This window comes from Myotis yumanensis, unplaced genomic scaffold (genome assembly GCF_028538775.1).
Source record: "Myotis yumanensis isolate MYYU_CA2020_CCGP unplaced genomic scaffold, mMyoYum1.0.hap1 SCAF_2, whole genome shotgun sequence".
Classification (NCBI taxonomy): Eukaryota; Metazoa; Chordata; class Mammalia; order Chiroptera; family Vespertilionidae; genus Myotis; species Myotis yumanensis.
In genome coordinates this window covers 43556479-43578528 of record NW_027223753.1, presented here as the reverse complement: position 1 = coordinate 43578528, position 22050 = coordinate 43556479, and the positions used below count along the sequence as shown (strand labels likewise).

At 40.1% G+C, this 22050-nt stretch overlaps 1 protein-coding gene across 10 annotated transcripts in view; it reads right to left on the bottom strand.

The window, feature by feature from the left end:
* Window positions 1-22050, bottom strand: part of NFIA (nuclear factor I A) — a 373969-nt gene that overhangs the window by 273436 nt on the left and 78483 nt on the right. For 6 of the 10 annotated variants that reach the window (XM_070405237.1, XM_070405243.1, XM_070405238.1 and 3 more), the window contains exon 3: window positions 21898-21972. The exons of 3 other annotated variants lie outside the window; for them this stretch is intronic. In XM_070405237.1, the coding sequence (XP_070261338.1) occupies window positions 21898-21972 (75 nt within the window). Of the gene's footprint in view, window positions 1-19206; window positions 19317-21897; window positions 21973-22050 lie in introns of those variants that run through there. One more of the 10 variants, XM_070405244.1, reaches the window with a different exon arrangement.

The following is a 22050-nucleotide window of genomic DNA, read 5'->3' as shown; positions in this document are numbered from 1 at the left end:
ATTTTACCCTTTGTACTCCCTGAGTGATCTATAATAATAATCTGCTTCCTGTTGATATTTACTGCTGTGTTACTGACAATTACCTGAAAGAGAAGTTGGGGTGCTTCACTGGGCTGGAAAATGTTTAGCTACATCAGAAAGCAGGTCTAATTAAGCAAGTTTATTCTATATATAAAAGGCTAAGTTGACTTGCGCACGTGTGATACATATAAAGCTCTCACTGGCGCCAATTGCACATGTGTGTTTCAATCTGTCATTGTCGATCGTGACTTTAGTTGACACTTCTATTACAGAGAAAGGGCGAATAGTGATATTAAAATATTTCTTCTAATTAATTTCCTTTCAATGTGCACAAATCCGTGCACCAGGTCACTAGTTTTAAATAAAGCAAATGGTCCTTCCAATGCTCTCTCCAAAAACCAAAATATACATTGTACTGTTTCACAGGCGCTACAGTTCCAAAGCAAGTAGAAATAAGAGAAGCTGCCCAGCAAAAGATTAAGATCTCTAATTGAGATCTAGGAATTGAATGAGAAAATGATCTTAACATCTTTTCAGAAAAGTTATGAAGTTGTAGTTTATGCTAAGCATGTAGCTAGCAGGGCCAAGTTTTTCCATGGTATTCAGTATTCAGGGAAGTCTGAATACAATCAAGACAAGTCATAATATTTTAAAATCATTGTCACCCATATAACATTTCTATCTTCATAAACATTAATACATGAATCAAACTTGTCCTTAAGATTGCAAACGAAATGTTCCTATTTAGTTGAACTGAAAGTTATACAGAACATGGGACAGGAAAATCAAGAAATACAAAGCTAAAAACTTCTTTCAAGTAAAATATTTGATATTAAGGAACAATAATTTAGGTAGAGCAAGCCAAGCTGTTATTTCATCTGTTTAAAATAAAATACACATTTGCTGAATTAAAACATTTGCCTGTTCGTTAAAAAATAAAGGTTTTATATCTGTACACAATTTGGATCTCTAACTGAAAATTCTTCAGGGTCCTGAATCTTGGCTAATTTTAGGCTTAAAGAAATTTCTAAATTTGAATTTGGTGCAAAACTAAAATAATGTACCAAATAATTCCATTTTCAATTGTCTGAAACTTTGACTAATTCCTAACCAAATGTGTCACTAAGGTTGATCTGTGTTCGACCTCAGAAGCCCAGGATTTATAGTATCAAGTTTGGCTTCCAGGAGATCGCAGCGAATCATGGGCAAGCAGATCACAGAGGAATGTTCTGTTCCCAGCTGTGAACAAGACAGAATTAACTCTGAGACACTTCCTCCTGCTGCCCGGGTGGACAAAAAGGTCAAGATGGTTAGCTCTTGTAGTCTCAGTACCAACCGTCAAAACAACAGGCATGTTAAAAATAGATCGTCTATAGGCCACCAAGATACAAATGCAGAAAGAATTTAATATAAAAATAGTTTTAATATATTTAAGTTTCCGAGTCAAGTATTTGAAATACTGTAACATGAAACCAAGGAGAAAAAGGACAGAACAATAATTTTCCCAAGTGAATTAACTTTACAAACTTTGAGTCTTAAAATTTTAAAAACAACCATTCTGACCCCAAGGATGACACAATTATTTTAGGAAATTCCTTGGATTCACAAGTAATTCATTAGTAATTAAAGCATGAGGCAAATTTACCACTTTTATTTGTTTATATTTTGATAACTGTATTTTTCTCAGCTTAATTTCTGTGGAAATAAAAATACTGTTTACTGTCATAGGAATTTCTTTATCCATCAGTGGGGAACACAGTTGCAATATTATAAGGGTTTTTTTGTGTGTTTTTTTAATGCAATGAAATAATCAAGACATTCCATGGTGGTATATCAATTCTATCATAACCATGTAGAAAACCAGGGGCAACTGCTGTTTTATATGTAAGTAGTTACTTAAGACTTATCACCAACCAGCATGTTTAATAAAGTCTGTGTCATTTGTATGATAAAATGTTAAAACATTAATAAAACTAAACTGGCAATAAAAGTATTTCCATCTTACAGACTTTCACATTGAACAAAAATGTACCTTCTAAATAAAAATAATGTTGCAAAGGTAAATATTCTTTTTAAGGCTGCCGAATGCATCACTTTACTAGGAAAGGCTTAGCTGTGTTATTTGCAATTCCCTCATTGCACAACAATGTACATTACTGTCTGTAAGCTCTAATTTGGCATGGCGCATCATTAATGACCTGAATGGTGGCTGTTTCACACATACATATTTAATTACAACAGCTGAACAAATTACATATTTATGCTTTATAAAGGGGATTGCCAGTCTAATTCATTTGCTATGCATGCAGGTACAGGACTCCATCTGCAACAGCATCTGCACAACAAGAGCTAACAATTATCCATTGTACAGCAAGTAAGCATATCTGGGGAAACCTGGAAGGGTGGCTGTCATATTAACCATTTCACTGCCTCGGGTGCTGTATTTCTTCCAGGGATCAAAATCTTTTAAAACAAAAATTGTAGCCCTTACATGCCTTCTTGGTCATTTAACAGAATCAGCCAAGCTTCTCATCCATGCTAATTTCCGATGGATTTAAGATGAGAGAACGATTTTAAATCCCACAGTACGGGGCGGTTGTACTTCATGTGGCTTCTTACAGTGAGCAGGCATTTTATGTGACTTGAGCAGCCCCAGAACCCAAACACTGGTCTTTAACAGCCTTTGTGGAAGGCTTGAAGACGTCAGTGGAACTTATCTTCAGCCAGAACAGAAGTTAAGACTTTGTTATCACACTCTCCATTACACCGTAGACCTGGGTGTTTATAGAGAATGGGCCTGAGGAACTTTCTTAAAAGAAAGCACACTCTAAGCCCCTTGGGAGAGTCCCAAGACTCTGCCGAGCCATTCTTATCATCAATACATTTTCCAGAGAAGCCACAACTAAAAGCTACTATTCCCTCTTTTGGTAATAAAGTCCCGTTCACCAGAGCTGCAACCTCATCTTAAGTGGCTTCAGGACTTTCGTATGTTTAATTTAATATATCCAATGAGTAATATAAATATTCTGGGCCATCACTTCTACTTCAAAACCCAAAGAGGAAGAATTAAGAGTCAGCCAATCAATAGTGAGGTTTCCCATTATCATTTAAGGCTCTTGCTAGGCAATAAAGAGGCTCCATGGTGATGGCCCCTAAAAGCTCCTTACGGCGTCTTTGCCTCTTTAGGCCGCAAAATCAAAGCATGAGTCAGAGGTGTGGGTTTTTTAATGTTCCCTCTTGAGTGATGGAGTTCAAGCCAGAGGCTGACTAGGTGAGGGGGGGGCGGGCACGGCAGTCCTGGGCACCGCGCGAGTAGAGTAAGGGGCATCTGCCCTCTCCCTGGCGTGAATCCTGAGGAGCCAGGGCATACTGAAGGGTGGATACCGAAAGGCACTTCCAGCTAGCTCTCCGTGCAGGTCTTGGCTACACTAGAGCCGAGTTCACATATGGAGAGAGTCCTGATTCACTGAATATCAGCCACCTGTGGAAGTCAGCCTTTGGCCAACAACCACACTGTGAATGAGAAGACAAAAGCTTATCTGACATCTCTACAGGCCAAAGGACCTTTAGAAGAACCAGGACTTGATCTATGGGGTTGCATATCCAAATCAACTTTCACTATAAAAATAAATCTGCACTCCACAGAGTTACTGGAAATGCACCCTCTCCCTGGTGCAGAACCAGGACTACCAATTCAGTTGGTGAGGAACCACACTGAGAAGGAGGGGCCCGGCCGGGGTTTGAATTCACTGCCCTTTGACTTGCAGGAGACTTGAGGTCAGGCTTCCTGAGGAGTTAGCATGGGGCTCCCCAGGAGTTTCCCATGAAGCAAACAGCTGCCCTCTACGTTCCACTCGCACCTAACACTCAGTCGGATGCCTCAGTCAGCAGCCCAAAGGCAACAACACAGAGGCTGCATGTTGCTTCATACTTTACAAAGGCTTTGATGAACCCTGGAAGGCAGCTGTGTCCAGTTTATAGATGCAAACACTGAAGTTCATAGACATTGACTCGCCCAACACACACCTAAGAAATGGCAGAACTGGGGCCCAAGTTTGAGACGGCCTGACTCCCATTCCTCTGTTCCTCCCCTAAAACTAAACCTAGCCTCACTGCTGCCCCTGCTCTCTTGCTTTGCATGAGCAAGGCTGTCAACTTCCCAGTGAGAGGCCCCAGTATGGATGCATCTTTGTCAGCACTAGTAGTGTTGACTTCAAAAGCAAATGCAGCAGAAACTACCGGGGCCCTCCCCCTATGCTGTTGACCCCACCCTGGAGGTGGCCTACAGCTGGGGCAGACATGCTTTCCAGTCTCAAACACAAACAACTGAGTCTTTCTGCCTCAGGGCTTTCTCTGTCCACAGGGCAGAGTGGGGCACACTGGAAGTGCAGAATTCATGTGCACACGAGCCACCCTCAAGCACAGAGGACAGGAGATGGCTCTCGGTGAAATAATTATGATGATGTTCTACCTCCCTGGGGAGTACCCAGAGGGAATGAGCCCCAGTTGGTCACAGCAATAATGTGCTCACTAAGATGCCCTTTACTGGACATTTTTCCTCCCCATACTCCCTGGGATCACCTCCCAAACCTTAGTTTCGGGGCCTGCTTGCGAGGAAACCCCAACAATAAAACAAGTATTCGTGCCAGTAACAAAGTAAGCATGGCCTTTGGGTCCACCGCTAACCATAACCTCACACTACTATTCTGCTTCGATCAATTTCTTACCAGAATGATATGTACAGTTGGCACCATCCTTCCAACAGTGGGTGATTCCAGCAAGGCTATGGCCTTGCCAGAAGATGGTCAGAGAAGCAAATGTTGAGGACACTTGATTTTGAACCCGGCTTCTGTCTGTTTATTTTCAGCAGGTTATTTAGCCTCCATGGTGATCAGCTCCCCACATATGAAATAAGGAGGATGGCTCCTACCCCAGGGTAGGATTGTGAGGATAAAATAGGGCATTTGTAAAAGCAACAAGCATATAGCCTAGCTATATAGCACAAAAGTGCATCATTATCACTATTATAGAATTAACTGTAAGGCCAAAAGACACCAATATGATTTGGACGAATGCTAACCAGGAAAAAAAAAAAATCTCTAAAGGTAGGATATAAGGTAACAAACTTTTTCTCCTATTGCTCTATCTTCTAGCCACCTTTAATTAACCAAGCGTAATTCGAAAGCTTTAGCAAACTAACCCCTTCGCTGGTGTGGCTGATATCACCTAAAAGTTATTGGTGATACTCTGTACCAGCTCCCTGTAAGTCAATGCCACAGGCACCTTGGCTGACCTTGACAACTTTCAAACCACAAAGCCATGAGCTACTGCACTTCTGCCTCGATCTCTGGCAATCTGGGGGAAGTGGGCAGAGGGAATAACCAGGGACCCACGTAAGATAAATGAGCTGTTGTAAGGTGCCATATACCAATTCATGCGCTCGAAGGAAGAGATGGATGGTGCCCTGGAAGAGCTGATTTACTGTCTAAGGAGAAAGTCTCCTATAGATCTTCATTAAGAATGCTAACTTCCCAAGGTTGATTTGCAAGAGTGGCTACTGTGTGGGACAAAAGATTAAAAAAAACAAAGTTTGCAAATGTCAAGGTCTTACAGAACCAATAATAGAGATGGCTCATTAAAGCTCCTCTTTTTTCAGGATGGCTTACATTTGAGGGATTATGGAAAGTGGAGTCTGACTAGCCTAAAATCAGAGAGTCTTGTATATAATAAATGGTTGTCCAAACCACATACACAGAGGATAGAGCCATTCTTCCTATAAACACTAACCAGATATACCATAACCTTCTTTAATGATTCAGAACATACCTGAGGATTATGCCATAGGGTTAACTTCTCCATGCTTCAATTTTCTTGTCTTTAAAATACTGATAACAACAGGGAGTTGTAAGAATTAAATGAGCTAATGCACATAATATCACTAGGTAAGTGGTGTAATACAGATAGTACTTTTTAAAAATCAGGGTTATTATTATGACTGTCATCACAAATTCACTAAATACTAATTAAGATTATATATATACTAGAGGTCCGATGCACGAAATTCGTGCAAGAGTAGGCCTTCCTTCCCCCAGCTGCCGGCACCAGCTTCCCTCTGGCACCCGGGACCCGGGCTTCATTCAGGAGGACATCCGGAAGGACATCAGATCTAATTAGCATATTATGCTTTTATTATTATAGATAATGTATATATAATCTTAAACAGTATATATATGGTATAGGAGATTGGAATAACTTGACCCTATAAAATACAAATCAAAAGAACAAATCACTTCTTATCAATGCCCTATCAAAAGTTCATCCAAGCCCAGCCAGTGTGGCTCAGTGGTTGAGCGCTGACCTATGAACCAGGAGGTCATGGTTCAATTCCGGGTCAGGGCACATGCCGGGGTTGTGGGCTTAATCCCCAATGCGGGGTGTGCAGGAGGCAGCTGATCAATAATTCTCTCTCATCACTGATGTTTCTATCTCTCCCTCTCTCTGCCTCTCTGAAATCAATAAAAACATTTTTTTTAAAGTTCATCCAAAAATCCTAACTCTTACAATTCAAAACATAACTTCAGCCCATCACAGGTGGCTCAAATGAACCTTCCCAACAACAAGATCTGTGTCTTCCTTCCTTGTGCCCTGGGCACGTATCACAGTGCCTGGCATATCAGAGGCGCTCAAAGGTTCTCAGATGGAACCGAACCAATGTGCCCTTCCTCTAACTGTTAGAGTCTAACACATGGGAGCAAAGGCAGAAATACGCTCCCTCCCTTCTTCTCAGTTTTCAATGCAAACGGCAGATACCTGGTAACTCACTGGTTTGGTACCACATGACAGCAGCTTCGTTCACTCACTTCTGCTTCCTCATTTCCCCTCCCACTGCCAGATGAAACGAAGGATAACAAATCCTTTTAAAAGCCACGGTGCACTCTATCTCTGACCTCGCTCCAGAATCCTGATGGTGTGTGGAATTCCCCAACCCATTCCATTAAAAGTCCATTTCATTTTTAGACCAGATGGAGAACAAAAGAATTCATCTGCTTCGTGGAGTGTGTGTAGGCGTGCATGTGACTCTTGGAGCAGGTAACAGTGTCTGGGTAAAGCCTCCCCAACAGCTTCGCAAACTCCCCTGGCCTGCTGAGAGCCACACATTTCAAAATCATTGAAACTAGGCGCAGACCCAGGGTGGGGCTTCTGTAAGTACATTCAGCCATGGACCTCCCATCTGCCTAACACCCTCACCTCCTAGTTGTTTTTTCCTTTAAGACACCACATGTCTGAGAGGAAAAATTATGAGAGGCAAAATGAAAGCTGAAAGGCAATATAACAAACAGTGTTTAAAATAGAAAAAATAGCCAAATCCTAAAGCTTTCCCTCTCTCCATCCATGTCTTTCATCAGCTCTGCCCTGATCATCAATCTCTATTCACTTTTCCCTAACAAAGAATAGCATTTATTGAGAATGTTTTGAGTGCCTGCCAGGCCACTATGCATCCATTATCTCACTTAAGGCCCTTAGGTATCACCTTTATCCCTGCTGGACAGACAGAAACTGGGACTGAGAGAGGGGAAGTCACTTATCCAAGGTCACACAGCTGGAATGTGGAGGGACTGAGCCATCTGACTATAAGTCTTATGTTCCTTCCCTGGAACACCCTCACCTTCCATAGGCAATGCTTGGGAATATCTTCACAGTCCTGCCCAGAGAGGTGAGAGAAATAAATAAAGGGAAATTAGGAAAAGTAAGGAATTGATTGAGGGCAAGTAAAGCAATCCCTTAGCCTTCCCTTGAGAGTAGATTTGAAGCCCCCACAAATGGAAAATGATAGCTTTTCCACCTTACACCTGAAACTCAAATACGAAAAACATGCATTGTGATACCACCGTCCACATGTATAAAATGTCCCTTCCAAGGGACATTTTCCATTATCCACATGTATGAAAGTCACTTCTCCATCATCTTCTTCACAGATCTTCAGGCTGGTGAGGGCAGATTAGAGATTCTCATCTTTGGACAAATTGGGAGAAACCCCCGGCATGGAGAAGTTGAGACATGCTCCTGATCACACAGTGAGTGACCTCAGGCAGTAGGGCAAGCCCCTTGACCCCCTTGGTCTCTTCTCACTTTATTTAGTAACCAGTGCAACTCTCTTGGACCTGTCTCTCCCAGCAGACTTCCATGTTTCTCAGCAAGAGCTGCCAATTTTTCTTTCCTAGATGAGCAATGAACCTTCCAAGGGTATCAAAACAAACAGTGGAAAGAGCACTGGCCCTCGAGCCAGAATGAAATCTAGGGGGCTCACGTCCCAGTCACTTACTGGTTGTGAAACCCTGGGCACAAGACTTGCAAGCACATAGGTTTCGGGTTCCTCACCTGTAATTTGGAAGTAACAATACCTGCCCTCTCTACCTTATGGAGTTGTCAGAAAAATCAAATGAGAGAATGGATATGAAGGGTTCCTTATAAAACTGCAAATACTGTACAAATATAAAGGATTATTATTTTTGGATTCAAAAGACTTTCTCAAATGAACGAAGCCCTGTGTAGCTGGATGATCATGTTATGTTATAAATAACCAAGAAAAATGTTCTGGTTCCTGAAACAATTTTACCAGCCTGCTTGCTCCCATGAAAGGACACTGGTAGTAAAATGAATTAAATCAGCACTCTTTGCTATCTTCAGGACATAAATTGTCACTAGCAGCCGATCACTAGAAGAAGGACTATTTTCAAAGGCATACAGACCTCTGACTATAAAAAGCTGCCCTTCACTAGTCTAGAACGCAGGACAAGGGGGAAGGTGGAGGGGGGTGGGGGAGGAGGCTGCCTGCTGGTTTTACAACAAGAATTATCCAACATGGACTGCCTTGTCTCCAACAGTGGTTGAAAGAGCTCATATGCTAAACTCAGCGTCTTGTTAAATATTTCAAGGATGCTAATGGAACCAGTCAACTCTGTTATGCATCAACAGGCTGGCTTTATCCTAAAACCAATTATAAATAAACTTCTAAATACAGCCTTCTTTAAATATGCATTTTTTAAAAAAAACATATCCAACCTCCATGCCATCCGTCACCAGCACATATCTGACTCTTCTAAAACCCACCGTCTACGGGGACCTGGTCCTGCACCTCTGTGACCATTTGCCTTCAGAGTCATGGCTAGTACAGCATTATTTCTAATAACTCCTAAAGGTTCCTTTCTCTTTAGAAAGCAGAAATTCACTGCCAAACACACTGCTTCCATTCACAAGATTATTTATGGTGCTGATAATTGAATTCCAGTCACATGACCAAGGAAGACTGGGTTCAGAGGGAAAAGAACCTAACCATAATTTCTAGAGAGATCCATAAATTACTGCTTTTCTCCCCTGGAGGTTAGAGTCCTTGGATTCTTCCCTAGCATTTAGTCTAAGTTTGGAATCATCACAGAAATTCCTTTCTCTGTACTCAGTGACAAAGCTCCTAAGGTAAATCCTTTGAAATCACCCTTTGTATTAACCCCTGAGGACCCCTAGGGGGTGCATGGGAAATCCCTCTCCACATCAAATGCCGCTGTCTCCATTACAGCTCTCAGTTCCTAGCATCTATTGTCTTAGAATCAAGAGTATAATCCTATTCCAGGGCTCTTACCCCAACGAAAGCAGTCACATCCACACCTGCACCAGCACAGGACTGTGAGCATGGTGGCCACAGCAAACGGCAGATTCTCTCATTTCCTCTAAAATTAGACCACCAGGGCATCCCCTTCACTGCTTTAAGGAAGACCTACCAAAATTTTTTTCCTAAATAAGAAATTCCTCCTCTTCCCACATCCTATATTTAGTGTTTTAACAAAGATGGGAGCTTTAATGATTCAGTGTAGCCTGCATTACAGACAGCATTTATCTGGTGTTATCCTTTGGCTCAACCAGAGAAGAAATGGCACTACAGCACTTCCAAAATATTTTCAAATTATGCTTAAAATAAAAATACAATGAATAATGTCAGACTAGACGGAACATCAAACATTTTTTCCAAGAATTGCCTTCTTAAACATATCACATTTCCATTTGCTTGGCTTCTTATTTCAAGTAGATGGGTTAAACAACATCATCCTATTGTAATACTTTTAGCCTGGAATACATTTAGCATTTCAGAAATTTTTTCAACAGTCCCCTTTATGTCACAGTTTTAGAGAATATAATGAGTAGTATTTGATCAAAGACTGGTAATACAAGAAATTGAGAGAGTAAATGAATCTTCCAAGCGATGTAGCCAATCTGGTATGCATGCAAAGGCCTTTTACTAAGTATGAACACAAGCACACATGTATACGCACTCACACACATCACAGAGCAAAAGCAAACACTATGTTAGCAACTTAGGCATTATTTTCTATAAACTTTCTTTTCTTTTTATTTAGGAAAGAATCTCAATCTCTCTCTCTCCTCTCCTCCTCTCTCTCTCTTTCTCTCTCTCTCTCTCTCACACACACACAAACAGAGCCCAGTAGCTATTTAAAAGCACACACAGAGACAAAGTCTGCTTCTTTAGAAGCTTATCAAGACCAAACACCTTTGCGGTGCACCATCACTGATGTTGGCACAGACTGGTGATAAGTGTCCAGCCGTTAAAAAGGCAATGACAATTTCTGCTCAGCTCAGACCATCTTCTAAAGTTCCAAAGTAAAGAAATACTTCCTACTATCCTCAGTGAAGAACACTATTTTGCAGGAAAGTTCAACATGTTACTGATAATTACCCTTGTCATTTAGATGGGAAAAGTGGGGCTGAAGGGCTGGGGGAGCGTATTCCCAGGCAAGAGTTCAGGTTAGGTTATAGTCCTGAACGTTCAAAAACCCTGCATTGGCTGGAGTACAGGGAAAATACCGAGTGCTATGATCCAAGACCATTTACTAGCAAGCTGGGTTTCTGGGCCTATCCGAATAATGTAGGTCTTGGCCATAAATTGCCCAGGAACCCTACAGCTTCTTGGCGGTCATCTCAAGTTTTACAATATACCCACATTTACAGGCATTCTTCCTCCCCCCAACTAGGTAAAAGGAAATTGTGGGAATCTGAGCAGCTGTGAACCTGTCCAAATGCCACCTACATTTTAGATCCTTCAGGGAGACAAGTGTGAACTTAAATCATTCACTTAACCTCTTCTGGGTCATGGATGCCTTTGGGAACCTGATGAAAGCTACAGCTGACGGTGTCCAGGAGTTGTATTCAGACAGTTGTCTATGCATGAGGATCCCCAAGGTAGCTGAATGGGGCCAGACAAAGGAGGCCAACACAGCGCCTACTGACACTCCATAAAATTCTGATTGCCTGACCTATGCTAATTATTACCATGCCTTCCAAGATAAATGGCAAGTACCCCAAGAGTACATGGCAGGAGTAGTGGGAAAATATTCCTTTACATACCACAAAAGTATCACAGTGTAATGGCAAATAGCATATATTACACTACTTTTCAAATCCCAGAGAGGAAAGCCAATCTTTGCTGTTCAAATTCAATCAGAAGAAAACTGGTTTAGTCAACGACTCATTTATTAAGCAAGTACTCTGTGCAAGAAGCCAGGCTTTCCTGAGGATAACAAAGAATCATAAGACTGTTCCTATCCATTGGGAATTGAGAGCCACGTTGGGGAGAGAAAAGACCAAGATGTTGTTGATATCACAGGCCAGGTTCTAAACCTTTTGATTTTCCCAGTAAGTAGCATAATGTCTGGCAAAAACAGCCATTTAGTAAATGCCTATTGACCACTGAACATGTCTAAGTACACAAATATGTAAAACACCAGGCAGCAAAAAAGAATAATATAGAGTCCAACCACAAAGCAGGTAAGGCAATTGTATTGGAAAGTGTGGACCCCTTTCCAAAATAACCACATTCAGTTGCAGAGTCTGAAAGACTTCAGGAGGGACCACACCTAAAACACAGAATGAGGGCAGACAGGCCTTCTCTGGACAGAGACGTTAAGGGTAGAAAGAAGAGCATTCCTGGAGGGACAACAGAGAGAGCACAGTGGGGGGAGTGGGGAGAGGCGAACAGCAAAGACCAATCTGACCAGAACACAGAAGAGTGTCAGGGTGGGGTGGGGCATAAATATTTAGAATCTTCTATTCTCTACTTGTTACACAAATGGGGAATAAACAGGCTTCCGACTGTCTATGTTGCTTTTTAAGCTTGCAGAGGGGGTGGGGGATACTTAGAGTATTTATCTAAAAGCTTTCAAGATTCTCTACAATTATGATTTTTTTGCTTTAGGGAGGAATCAATTCGATTTTGTAAATAAAAGCTCCCCTTCAACAGAGTCCAGGCGGGCTATGTTGAACAAGTTGCTATTTTATTCATTTAGGTTTCCCACACAGAGGCCTGATACAAGGAGCAAAAGTTTCACAGGTTTGCCATTTGTTTTATGTAACTGCATCTTGTCTCCAACAAAATTATGATAAGACAGACTTTGTTTTCTAAACAAACTTGAGGCCTTCCATAAGCAAAGGAAGCAAGCCTTGCTGCAAATGAAAGAAACAAAGAAAGAGAGAAAGAGAGAGAGAGAGAGAGAGAGAGAGAGAGAGAGAGAGAGAGAGAGAGAGAGAGAAAAGAAAGAAAGAAAGAAAGAAAGAAAGAAAGAAAGAAAGAAAGAAAGAAAGAAAGAAAGAAAGAAAGAAGAAAAGAAGAAAGTGCTGATAAGTGGGTAAGTGAAAAATATTTAACAGCCATTCATAATTAAGCTTTTCAAAAAAATGTGATCAAATCTATGGGCTCACCCAACTGGTGTGGCTCAGTGGTTGAGCATTGACCTATGAACCAGGAGGTCACAGTTTGATTCCCTGTCAGGGCACATGCCTGGGTTGTGGGCTCAATCCCCAGAGTGGGGCATACAGGAGGCAGCCGATCAAGGATTCTCTCTCATCATTTATATTTCTATCTCTCTCTCCCTCTCCCTTCTTCTCTGAAATCAATAAAGATCTATTTTTAAATAAAAGGTATGGGCTTATAGAAAATACCAAGACTGCTATAGCCAAGGCTTAATTTTCAACCCCCTGGAAAGACATATGTAACATCAATCCAGAGGCATGAAATAGTCATAGGATATCCCAAATACAGTGCTATTTTAAAGAACTATAACAGGAGAAATTTTTATTGAATATCTTCAAGAATCCTGGTCACAGGAAATGTTAGTGTCCATAATCTCCCCATATCACAGTCTGGGTAACTAAAACTGTTCCTTAAAGGCTCACTAGCTGTATATCTGTTTGAGTTCATGGTATAAATAATGCTCTTTTATTTTTATTTAATCTTCCCCATTAAAAAACTAAAGTGCAATTTGCTTTAGCATTTTTCATGTCAAAAACGAGTATCTTTTCAACTCTATCTCTCAACATACACCTATAATATGCATGCACACACAGGGACAGGCTTCTCAAGCAGAAGCAGATGTACCTAAACTCAGTTGCTGTAGGAAAACAATGTAAATATAAATAAATTTTTTTACTTCCACGAAAGCACTAATTATTAAAGGTCTTGCCATTGGTATTGGCACTATTACATAGATCAGTGTGAGTTAATGCCACCAGCTTGTGTGATAGTTGATGCCTCCACTTTTAATATAAATGCACTTGCCAAACTTGGCTTAGACGTGTACATAAGGTAACACAGGAATCTCTTCGTAAAAAGTCCAGAGAAGGTTCCCCACAACAGCCAACCAAAGCCCAGACCCATTAGCCCTCCCATCATCCTTTGATCCACCAGGTAAATGCAAAGTATCAACTTGGCATGAAATCTTCCTAATCTTATTAAGTTTACATCAATATCTGTGTATGTGAAGAGCATCCAATATGAGAATTTAAGTAACCTTTTGGATTTGAGCTAGGGGGTTTTCCAGGCACACCCAGAAATCTACTGAAGATAAGGATAAGCTATGACACGCTTTTGCAAGATTAGAGGTAAAGGAAATGAAACGCAAAGAAAACTAAAAGGATCACAGCACCTAAAACCTGCAGATGTTTTCATGGAAAATAACACCATTTCTGGCTCACAGAAATAACAACAGGATTAATAGTTGCAGATTTGTCCTTTCTCCTCAGATCCTTTTTCAAACTACTTCAAATGAATACACGAAGAATTGATTTTTAAACCCATGTAAATTCTTAGAGACAATGCAGACTGACTTAATTATAATCAATAAAATCTACAGACATTGATGCAACCCAGCAGAAACACTTGCTCCCAAAAAGCAAGGCTTAAAAATCACTCCATGGCTCCCTTTGTACGCAACACTGATATGACCTTAATAAATATTTCATTCCAATGTGAATAACCAAGCATCGAGATGGCAAATTTTAATAGCTAGGAAATAATGGCATAATGACTCCACCAAGAAAAGGCCTCCTTTCGAGAAAAGTAAACTTATTCTAACTTCTGTCTTCATTTCCAAAATACACCCCAGATCAGCACAGAATCCTAAACAAGAGTACATTTAGCTCCCCTTTCCCTAAGCAGATTGAGGCATTGCTTAAAGAGGTTTACAGGGACTTTTCCCACTACAGCAATGTTAGAAAAGTCACATGGGGAAAGATGTACAATCTTCAAGTACAAGAACATTTTCTTTCCGTCCCAACACAAAGTAAGCGCTCAGCAAATATTCTTGGATTAACTGACTTTAGGGTATAGTCAGCCCATACAGTGACTCCCAGCTTCTTACATGAGTTGTAACTAGCAGAGAGTCCAAACGCTGTGGCAGTTTGGACTATTTCAATGCTAAGTGCATTATCAAACCTTTAACTACATGTACACCCATCTGCTATTTTTCTTCTCACCCACCCAGACTGTGTGGATATTCTGATATAGGGAAAGAGAATCAGTATGGGACATAGAGCTGTGTTCCAAAACTGAGGCAAGCCACCAGACATACTAAGAGCCTTGGTATCTCCATCGAGCAAACAGGGTGACGATACCCAATTTATAGGATTAGTATGAGGATTAAAGAGAGCAAGTTTAGTGCATCTGGCACAGTATCTCTCACATGACAGGTATATGAAAACACATGATATTTTCCCATACAAATAAGTTCCCTATCCTTTCCCTTGTCTCTGAAGTAATCTGTTATTACAACTCCACACTAAAGTAGATTTTTATATTGCATCTGGACAGTATTTTCATTTTCAATCCTAAATAGAGTGTTTAGGGTAGTAAACTAGTATTCCTCCCCCTTAAATAATTCTACAATTGTCTTGGCATAGTTTCCCTAATAAAAATCAGTTTTGCCGGAGCCATATGTACTACTATCTGTAATACTTTAAACAATAAAATAAAATTTAAAAAATAAAAATAATAAAATAAAAATCAGTTTTGCCTGTTATGTTATAGCTGATAGTTACTGAAATACTTAATTATCCTAATGTTATTAGAGTTTCCACTAACTTGCTGGGCCTGACAAAATAATTATATGTTGGAATTACATAAATGTTGTAAAGGTTTCTATGCTTCTAGGTATTGGTAGGTGACCCATTTATCGTCCCTAAACTCTCCAACACCTTCCCGTACTAGATACCTAGAGTATCTAGTTGGTTTGGTTTGGCTTTTTCATTTTGGGTTTGTTTGTTTTTTTGAACATCAAGATCATAAAAACCCAAACTTATAGCCCTGAGAAAAAATGATCAGGATCAGGCAGAAATATTTTCTCTTAATTTATATACACATGGTGGCTTCCTGAATTTGCCAAGGACATTAAAGAACTGCTAGCTCAGCAATAAGCTGTAAAAGGTGTAAGCAAAAATATTATAGGTGAATCGACTGGCTGGAGTCAAATAGATTAAATGTGCTAAAGGCTTTCCTCTAGTACATACTTACCTATGATTAAGAGTTCTTTAGCCCTAACCGGTTTGGCTCAGTGGATAGAGCGTCGGCCTGCGGACTGAAGGGTCCCAGGTTCGATTCTGGTCAAGGGCATGTACCTGGGTTGTGGGCACATCCCCAGTAGGAGGTGTGCAGGAAGCAGCTGATCGATGTTTCTCTCTCATCAATGTTTCTAACTCTCTATCCCTCTCTCTTCCTCTCTGTAAAAACATCAATGAAATATATTTTTTTTTAAAAAAAGAGTTCTTTAAACTTCTAGAATTCTGGAGTTTAAGTAACTAAATATATACCTGGTTTGGTAGCATTTCAATTATAACCATATGTATATAAAACATTCTTTCATATAAACATTCTTTTAATCAGCTTAAACGTCAGCTTGTGTAAAGCATTTTGGAAAAGTTTCCCAGTGTTAGAGTTAAATGTACTGATAAATAAAAAGACAGGAAAGATTTCTGTCCAATAAAGGTTGTCATAAATCAGATGACAATGATTTCTAGAATAAATATTTATTTTAAAATAAAAACAATTAAAGGAAAATGAAGTTTATCCATAAGTTTAAAAAAGAAAGAAATATATATGGGGTAATTTAGATATTTTATTGTAAGGTTGTAATACAGGAATAACATTAATTGGTATGTTCTTTTCTAACTTCTCTGCTAAAACTCTAAATAAACTTTACCAAGAATTAAATAAATTCATGTAATGTTCCCTCAATAGTTTGCTCCCTGTTAGCAATGTATACCCGTGGTATAATGCAAAAATATTTGATTAAAAAAGAAAGCACTGGCCTTCCCCCAAATGATACTTATTTTATAATGACCAAACCTGGAGACTTTCGATACATATTGGAAGGTTCAGGATCTCCAGGCCCTGCATCTGGGTTTCCTGCTGAGTTGGCTACTGTGGCAGGCATGCTCCCTGGCAAATGCCACATCCATTCACAGCCTCCTCATCACTGCCCACTACAGGGCCTGGCAAGCTAGATACTCATTTCCGCCCCACTTCCTTGCAGTGAGTGATCCAGTTTTAACCAGTGAATCATAAGAAGATGTCACCTATGTAGTTTCTCATGAAGTGTTTCCTGATAAATGGAACAAATTAGGCTAGCATGACCCATATCACCCATCCTCTGCCTTGAACATACAGATGGCCACCATAACATGATGAGAATTATGAAAAATAAGTCAACAAATAAAGTGTTAGGGCAGAAAAGTGAAAAGTGCCTGGATGCTTGTTGGTATGAGTGAGCAAACAAGCCAACACTAGTTACTACCTCTGGACTTAACAGTTATGCAAGAAAAAGAAATCTTTGTTTAAACCATTGCTTTTTGTTTTTTGCAGCCAACAGCATTCTCAAGATACAGCTGCCATTATTTAAGACATTTATTAATGCATATGAAAATATGGAGGCCCAGATTCTTTTTAAAAAATAAAAGAAAGAAACCAGGACACTGGGCCCAGGTTTCACACAACACCCAATACCAATTGACTAGAACTAAGGGGCCTTTCCATGGGACTCGCTGACTTTCAGATGGGGCTTGGGCTCTCCCTGTTCACTGCCTACTTCACTCCTTTAGTTACCCCTCCTCCTGCCATAAGCATCTGAATGTGAGATCCTAGTATTCAGCCTACAAAAATATATACTATGCACTATAAAAACAAATGACCTTTATAACCAACAAAATATGTATTTTTTTGCTTCCTATAATCGAAGTATCTGGCTTAGACAGTCAAGGTCTCAGTTATGAAAATATATGTTCTTTTGCTGACTGCTAACTTTTTCAACAGGCACATAAGATTTTGGTTTACACACCTACACAGAGAGGAGAAAGACACCATACCACTAAAGGGCTACATAATACTGGTCAGGGCTAAAGACAATATGATGGTGATGATATTATGAGAGGCTCAGCAGTGTAAGAGGTGCTTTACAAATACTATGCCACTTAATCCAGAAATAAAAGTATTAGGTAGATAATACTACTTTATCTTTAAAAAATATATTTTTATTGATTTCAGAGAGAAAGGGAGAGGGAGAGATAGAAACATCAATGCTGAGAGAAAAATCATTAATCAGCTGCCTCTTGCACGCCCCCTACTGGGGACTGAGTCTGCAACCCAAGCATGTGCCCTGTCCAGGAATCAAATCATAACCTCCTGGTTCATAGGTCACGCTCAATCACTGAGCAACACTGGCCGGGATACTTTTATTTTTTTAAATAATGAAAGTAAGTCTCTGAGAAAGTAACTGATTAGAAATCACAGAGTTAACAAGCAGTGAACAGAAACTCTGAATATAAGCCTTTCTTACTCTAAGACATATACTATTAACCATAGGTTATACTGCTTCCCAAAGAAGAGACTAAAATAGCTGATGTTTTTGAGAAACGTTCTGTAAAATTTCTAATTCCTATGTAACTATATTCTAACATGACAATTATGTCAAATATTTGATTTTTAATACCCATTAGTATAAAGCCTGATTCCGGTATAGGATTTTTTTTTTTTTTTTCAAAAGGCACTTCCTTCTTAAGTGTAACTGACCTGGTACAGTAAATTCTCAAGATTCAAAAGTGACTCATTTCCAAAGCTCCACACATTAGCAGCTGGTATTATTCAATCTGAGATTTAAATTTATAATGTACTCTTGATAATGTACTCCCAATACATTTTTCACTTCTCTATCTCTTGAATGACACAAGATAAAAAGATCTTTAAGGTATAAATATTTTATATAAACTTTCACTCTGTTTTTTCTCAGCCATTTTCCATTTGCAAACACTAGACATCATGCAAAAAAAAAAAAGAGGTTGAAAGTTTTATGGATTATGTTGGAGGTGCTGAGAACTGCGTATCCATTCTGCTGTGGCAGCAGACACCACAGCTACCGGCCCTGGCCCTTGCTGGGTAATGAGAATGTTCCACCCTAAGTGGAGTCTGATTCAAAGCACTGTTTTTCCATGGGGCAGAGAGTGGGCTGGAAGGGAACAAATTCCTGGCATCATCTATGATGATAACTAAGTTTATGCAAGGCCCTAGGTGCCAATGAGACCCTGGCACTGGATTACTTCATTCAGCCAGAAGGGCCACAACACAGCCACTCCTCTCAGGCATAATACAGACCAGCAGAGGCTTAGCCAATCGTTTATAATGTTCAAAGCCTCCCTCTCACATTGGTAAAATGAAGAGGTTGGCCCGTCCAAGTTTTAGAAACTATCTGCACCGATTCCCCAGGGCCTTGCTGCTCAAACCGTAATCAGTATATGTTTAACACCTCACGAGTTTATTAAAAATGTGGAGTGGTGATGAAAAAAACTTAAAAAAATAATTAAAAATGCAGAGTCTCAGGCCCCACCCCAGACCTTCAGGATCATATTCTGCATATAACAAGCTTCCAGGTGATTCCTTGCCCTAGGGATCAATTCCAACTCAGCTGCCTCTGGAAGAAAGAACAGAAATTGCCAACGCTAACAGAGATCCAGTACCCCCACACTTTTTCAATATAGATAGATAGATAGATAGATATAGATATAGATAGATATGTGTGTGTGTGTGTGTATATATATACACACACACACACATATCTTCCACATGCATTAGACTCTGAAGAAAAGATCCCTGTTTAAAGAAAATCTGAAACCACTGGATAAGATGATCTATAAGGTCATTCAGAATTGCAGATATTCCATAATTATATGAATTTGCAAAGCTTATATTTATCACTTTAAGGATGACTTTGTTTTCCACGCTAACTCATTTTGAAGAGCAATATTCTATAATGTGAAACTAATATTCTTATACGCTAAAACATAACTTGATCTTTTCCCAAAGGTATCATTAAAAACATGAGTTACACAAAAGTGTTCCATCACAGTAAATACCCAAAAAATATTTAGGAATATTAGTATACAGGACATTTGTGTGTGCTTGTGCATGTGTGTGTATATATAAATAAATATGCATATACTTGTTAAAATGCATGTACTGACATGTATATGTGTATCTGTATTTATGTATGTACACATATATACATGTATACACTGTATATACGTTTTTATATTGCACATATACATATATATACATGTGTGTGCGTGTGTGTGTATAGGGGGGAGGGTCTCAAATTACTATCCATCTCGACCTCATACCCACTCTACTTTCAAGTATCCCCATGTCTTCTCTCACCATTCAGCTTGCCAGCTAACACCTCTTGTTGTGTCCACTTTCTAGACTCAAGCAGCTGTCTACTAGAGCTTATTTGCTGCTCTGGAATGAAAAATCAGACTTGTGTAGAAGTTGCTAGGCTTCCTTGAGGGTCTCTTTTGAATATAAAGACCATGAGCTTTAGTGCTCAAACTTGATAAAATCTACTTTGGATGATCTTAGCTACCATTTACTGAGATACTATGAGAGGCTAGGCAGTGCACGGGGTGCTTTGCAAATACTATGCCACTTAAACCAGAAAAAAGTATTAGGTAGGTAATATTACCTTTACTTATTTATAAATAAATAACTGGGGGATGGTTGTGCTTTCTTCTAGTGTTAAGGTATTTTCCCAACTGTACAAACAGAAAACAAAAGCACAGGTATGTGGAGTCTAACCGTAAATAACTTTAAGGAAAACACGAATTTGACTTTCTCAGTTCTCATCTCTCACCAACCTACCTTATGCAAATAGACTGGTGATCTTTGTGCCAGTGCTTAAAATGTCTGAAAATGTTAGATGGAGCTGTGTCATGATGCCAGCTACCAAGGGAGCAGAGGGGAGAATGGAAGAGAACCTCCTCAGGCTACACGTTCTGTCTCCAACAGCTTTCACGGGCCACTAAAGCTGCTTCCAAAGCTGGGATAAGCCAGAAAGGTGTGGGTCAATGCAGTTATCATCGGTTCTGACTTCCAGGGAGGTGAGGCTTAAACCCCCAGGGGATCATCCCTCCTTTCTACATGCTCTGTGAACACCCTTGGAGCACATCAACTCCCAGCTCTTGCTATGAGAAAGGGAGTTTCTCTAGATTGCACCGAAAGGCATCCCTGTGGCTAACCCTATAAAGACAGCGCGGAAGTATCCCGTTTCAAAGTTGGATGACACTTCAGAGTGGTTCTCAGAGTTTAGCGTGTATCCGAACAACCTGAAGCACGTTTTAAAAACAGGTTGCTGGGCCCCAGCCCCAGAATTTCTGGCTCAGGAGGTCGGGAAGGGCAGAGAAACGCAGCCAAGTTCCAAGTGATGCTGCTGCTGCTGCTGGGCTGGCGACCACACTTTTGAGATCCTCTAATCCAGGTCAAGCCTTTATTTTACAGATGAGATAAGGAAAAACAAAAGGGTGAAGTGACTGGGCCCAAGGCACAGAGTGGGTGAAAGAAGTATCGATTCCAGTCCCTCTCTCCTGTCTCACAGTTCAGGGCGCTTCCCATCACAGAACAGCTCAGGAGGATTCGATGAAAGGTATTCAAAGAATGTCTTTATCTATAAACAAAGATCTTTGTTGTCTTATACTTACGTAGCCTTTGAAAATTTCATCTACATTAGCTCATTTGACTCTATATTATCCCTGACGAAGTAGGCAGAGCAGATTAGCATCCCTATTTGGGAGATTAGGAAATTGAGATGCTGAGTTGTTAAATAGTATATCCAAAGCCACAAAGTTAGTTAAGTGCTAAAATGGATGGGCGTGGTCTGAGGTGCTTCAGCACGGACATTCCAGAAAGCTTTTCAGAAACGAAAAATCTCAGACATACCACAGACCCAACTGCATCCAAATCTGCAGCTTACAATATCCCCAGCCGATTCATATGCACAATAAAGTTTGGAGAGCATTGGTTTAGCTAGGCCTAGAATCCAGGCCATCCAATTCCAAGACGGATGCTTTTTCTCCCCTCTCTTCTCTCCCTCGCTGAAAGTCCTGGTCAGTGTCATATTTTGATTAGTTTTCCAACACAACCTAAGTAAGAAGTTAACTCTCACCAGGTAAAGGACACTCACAGTGTTGCCCTTAAAAAAACATTAAACTAGGTTAAATTACCTTTCTTACGAGTGTTGGTAATTCCTCTGTAGTCATTTTCTTGACTGATGTATAGACCCCTATGAAATGAATCCTCTGAGAAGAAGATGGAGAAAAAAAAACAAGACAGTGATCAATGGATTCAATTAGTTACAGTATAATTCTACCGAGATG